At 43.5% G+C, this 4,598-nt stretch overlaps 1 protein-coding gene across 1 annotated transcript; it reads right to left on the reverse strand.

Moving 5' to 3' along the window:
* Window positions 1-2,665: 2,665 nt before the first annotated feature.
* KCNE4 (potassium voltage-gated channel subfamily E regulatory subunit 4) lies at window positions 2,666-3,842 on the reverse strand. Its single transcript, XM_084529183.1, has 2 exons — window positions 3,740-3,842; window positions 2,666-3,317 (listed from the first exon to the last, which is right to left on the reverse strand). The coding sequence occupies exon 2, from the start codon at window positions 3,289-3,291 to the stop codon at window positions 2,800-2,802; it is 492 nt and encodes a 163-aa protein (XP_084385309.1). The 5' UTR covers window positions 3,292-3,317; window positions 3,740-3,842; the 3' UTR covers window positions 2,666-2,799.
* Window positions 3,843-4,598: the final 756 nt, after the last annotated feature.

Below are 4,598 nucleotides of genomic sequence, written 5' to 3' on the forward strand. Positions count from 1 at the left end.
AAGGGAACAGGTTTTGTGGGAAAGTGAGCAGATATAACCTTGTAACATGATTTTTGAAGTCTAAAATTCCCCCCATGCAAGTAGGTCTCAGCCAGTGCCTGTGACCCCATCCATACTGTCACAGCTTGAAGGAGATAGGGAAGTGCAAAGTTGCCTCTAAACAATTCCGCCCTTCATTGGGAGCCAGAATCCTGAATCCTCCCCTGTCCCTGCTGCTGGAAATGACAGAGCAGCAGTGAGCCCCGTGGTCACAGCTTGTGGCAAAGCCAGCTACGTACCACGGCCAAGTACTGGAAGTCAGTGGGAACAACAACCCATGTCAGATACTTGCAGTAACCTCAACCCTATCCCACACAATTTGCTACAGTGAAGAAAAAAAAAAAAAAAAAGCTTTCACCACAGCTTGTCAGTTTTGCCAGCCTCTTCAACGGGTAGGCAGTAGCCCCAGGTCTCAGGTCTCTGCAAGAGGACTCAGCATCACTGCAGCCCTGCCTGCAGATGGGCAGGAGCTGGGAGCAAGGAATTTGCCCGGCACAGAGCCTGGGTAGCACAGGAGTGCCCAGCCCAGCCTGTGACCATCCTGCAATGCTGTGGTGCTGCCAAACACAAGGAGTCCTTTCAAAAGAGGCTAAGAAAAAGATCCTGTAGCGATTTTGCTCAGTCACGTTTCTTGAAATCTATTTGAAATTGTGAACAAACACGGACACTTTTCCAGGGAATGTGTTTCTTTATTTAAATAAAAATTAGTGCCAGTAGAAACAATAAACTTTAAATACATGAGACAATTATATACAACTCAATGTTAGGAATTATATACATCAGGTTTTTACAGATACAAATACATCTATACCAAAGTAGGAGGATGAAGGAGAAAGCAATGGAAAATGTGACAACTCACGCATGTCAGTCTCGTTTGGAAAATTTCAGGATTCAAGTGATTCCAGGCAAGGTGCCAAACTGAATTTGGCTTCTTTCAAAACTTAAAACAGCCCCTTTTGGAGTAAATCTACCAAAAAGCTTTATATGGTCTGATCCAAAGTTCACTGAAGTCAATGGAAAAACTCCCGCTGGCTTCAGGCTGAACTGGATCAGGCCCCTTCGGAGCACAATGGAGCCTTTGTTCTGCGGTCTGGGGGCACCTCTGCAGGATCATCACACCGCATCAGCCCGTCCAGCCAAGCACCTTTCTCCCTCCGAAACGAAACGGCAGGCAGACAGCAGACTCTCGCCTCAGCTTGTTCCTGCTCTTCAGCACTCATTTTTCAAGCTGTCTCTCGAGCTCTAATGCCAGTGGATAAATCACAGAGCTATTTTAACACAGGAAATATCTGGAGACATTTTGCAAGCGTTTCTGCTGTGCAACACTGTAGATTCAGGCTCTTTAGCCCTCATGCTTCAGAATTAATCCAAACATACTAATAAGTTATTATAAAATATAAAGTATGATTGAAATAACCATACATTGCTACAATATTAACATTACTTCCTTTAACAGTGCAATAATTTAGTAACTAAGTTCACGAGCATTTGAAAAACCACAGTACCATTAAATTAGGGGGGGAAGTTTGTGGTAGTTTAAAAACTAGTTACTAATGACTTTAGAGAAATGCATGTGTCGCATGCGAGATGGAAAAAAAAAAAAAAAGAAAAAAAAAAGACATAATGCAATGTTTATCTACACTGGCTTAAATAGAGCAGAAAGGCCAGATTATTTAGTGATGTAAATGGGCACAGTTTTACTGACCTCAGATGGAGAATATGACTACAACAGAGAAGCACAAAATCTTGTGCCTGTCCCCTGAAGTCAGTAGGGTTTTGCTGGTGACTTCAGTGGGGCCAGGATTTCACCCCTGTTGGGTTAAATTCTATTCCAAATTCCACCCATTTGCCAAGGGATGTAAAAGAGCAGCATTTGTTCAAGCCTTTCTAGATCTTGCACCTTGTAACAAAGATCTTTTGATTTATTTTTTTTTTTTAACTTATAGATCTTTGCCTTTAGTGATCAAATATATATGTCTTTAAAAAATACAAAGGAAAAAAAAAATCCTACTATTAGCTGAGTCAATAGGTGGCTTGCAGCAGAAGTTGGCATACATGAACCAGCCAGCACAGGTACAACTTAAGCAAAGACAGATGTGGTGGCATGGATCTGAACCTAGGCTTTACAAACGTCCTGGAAATACAGAGTCTCCTTTCCTCTTTTGTTCCCCTCTTTCATTCTTTCTGTGCCTAAAGTCAATCTCCAGCCATGCATCAATCTTCCTTCAACACCAGCATCAACAAAGTTTCAGCCTTTGAGGCCATTGAACAAATCTGCTGTTGGGTGTAGTTTGTTATAGGAAAAAAAAAAAAAAAAAAAAAAAAGTAAAATTAATTCTAGTCTATCACAGTTTTATGTGAATGAGCATCACCATCATCTTTTACAGCCAGGTTCTTGTGCTAGGGTAACTTCTCTAAACATTTCCCAGATATTTTCAGAATTCTGAAATATGCAGAGATATGCCAGGAATAGTTACCTCATCAGAAAATATATATCTATGTATATATATCCTCCTTGTTCTTAGCTCTTATTGTAGGAAATAATAATGGAAAAAATAACATTAAGCATCCCAATTATGTGCAAGTTACATTTTGGAGCTTGGTACCACTGCTTCCTTGTCCTGCTAGCTCTCAGGAAAGCCTCGGGCCCCAGGGCACAGATACTGGTGGAGTTACTGGAGAGCAGGAAAGATGAACCACAAGTTCTTAGTGGGAGCTCCACTCATGCTTCAGCTGCTGACCAAGGGAGCCCGGCAGGTGCTAGGAGTTCTTGTGGATGTTTTCTGCGGAGCCCTCGCTGCTCTCGTTGAGGAGTGTTTCTGACACTTCCCCCAGCTCAGCATCCAGCACTTCCTCCTGGATGGTGAAGTGCACGTCTGGGGATGAAGACTCGGAGCTCACGCTGCTGCCTTCCATCGAGCAGATGGCACAGGACAGGGATGGCACCATGCTCTCCTGCAGCATGTTCAGCATCATGGGGATCTGCACAGACTTCAGCCCCGATATGGTTGGTAGAGGTTTCACAGCTTCCCCCCATTCTCTCTCCTCATCTTTGTAGAGCAGAAGCAAATTAGACTTCCTCTCTTTTCTTTTGGATTTCATGTAGCCCAGCATTATCCCTATCAGGAAGATCCCATAGAAAGACATGACGATCAGGATGTAGAAATACTCGTTGCTGTTGTTCTTCTCTGTGTTGCGGGATTCAGCATTAAGCATGGCTGAGGTCACGTTTGCATGGTCCATCTTCAGCATGGAAACCGTATTACCACAGCTAAAGCCTGAGGGAGAATTGGTGTGGATACAAAGATCAAACTTCAGATCAAAGATTTAAAGAAACATCTAAAGAAATATACCCCCAGGCTATTCTTTATTACTTGTTACTGCAGGCTTGCAGGACACACCTGATTGAAGCTTACTGTCTGTCATACCTCTGCAGTAATATTGTTACTGAATGAACTGATACCCAGATAAAGAGAACATCAGAGGGAAATAAGACACTTAATATTAAACCATAGCAAGTAATATTCTGAAGTATAAATCCCCCAATCCACATAAATAAAGAAGAAAGAAAACTAAATAGAAAGAGTCTCCAGGCACTTAAATATAGTTTTGTACTATTTGACCATGTTTCCATAGGGGGAGAAAGCTTATAAGTGTTATTTTACTGAATGGTGCAGGAAAAAATCAAAAAGCAACTTACGTCGGTATGCAAATAATTCCTCCCTTTGCAAAGCTCAGGAGACCTTTCCTCTCCCAAATGCCGGGTGCTCTGAAAACTTTCCTCTGCTGCAGTTGGAATAAATAGCTCTCAAGAAATGTTTCATCACGTGTTTTAGAGGCACAGTTTATAATAGTTTTGTGTTGGAGTCAACAGATGAACTTGAAGGATTGCAGTTCAACCCACTGAACTCTTAACAGCTGTGAAAAGAAAAAGAGTTGGGAATTCAGATTTTACTCTTTCCTAACCAGCTCAGCAGCGGCTCTTTCACCTTCCGAATCTGTTCCTTTCACTGCCATCCCAACTGCTAAGTGTGACCTGCTGCCCCGGGAGCTACTGTGCAGCAGGAAAAACCAGCAAGCCATTATCCTGTGTTGGTCATAAATTATAGAAAATATGCATTTGGGTTTTATAGTAGCTTCTTTCATGTTATTTACATGCCTGCTATGCACACAGTTTTCCCTGAGGAGACAAGGGAGGAAACAGGTTATTTTCTTTGCCTGGGACTGGTGACAGAGCCTCGCCAAGCGTGCACAGAACAAAGTGGTGAGTTGGATCTCACGCTGCAGATCCACTCTGCGTGAGGCACAGGGCTGTGGAGAACAGGGCGCTGGGTCTGCAGTGAGGTCTGGAGGGAGGGGTGCTGGTGCCATCCCACTTCAGGCATGCAAGCAGCAGTGATGGGGTTTTGGTTCCTCACATCATCAGTGGAAAGACGCAGCCTCCTCCAGAGGGCAACTGCGAGCTCCTCGAGTTAGCAGCTCCCTCCTCCCTCCGTTTGTAGGAGGCAGCAATTTCACAGCCGGCCTGCTCCTTATGCATAAGTGGGACAGGACCGCGG

This window comes from Aythya ferina (genome assembly GCF_964211825.1).
Source record: "Aythya ferina genome assembly, chromosome: 9".
NCBI lineage: Eukaryota > Metazoa > Chordata > Aves > Anseriformes > Anatidae > Aythya > Aythya ferina.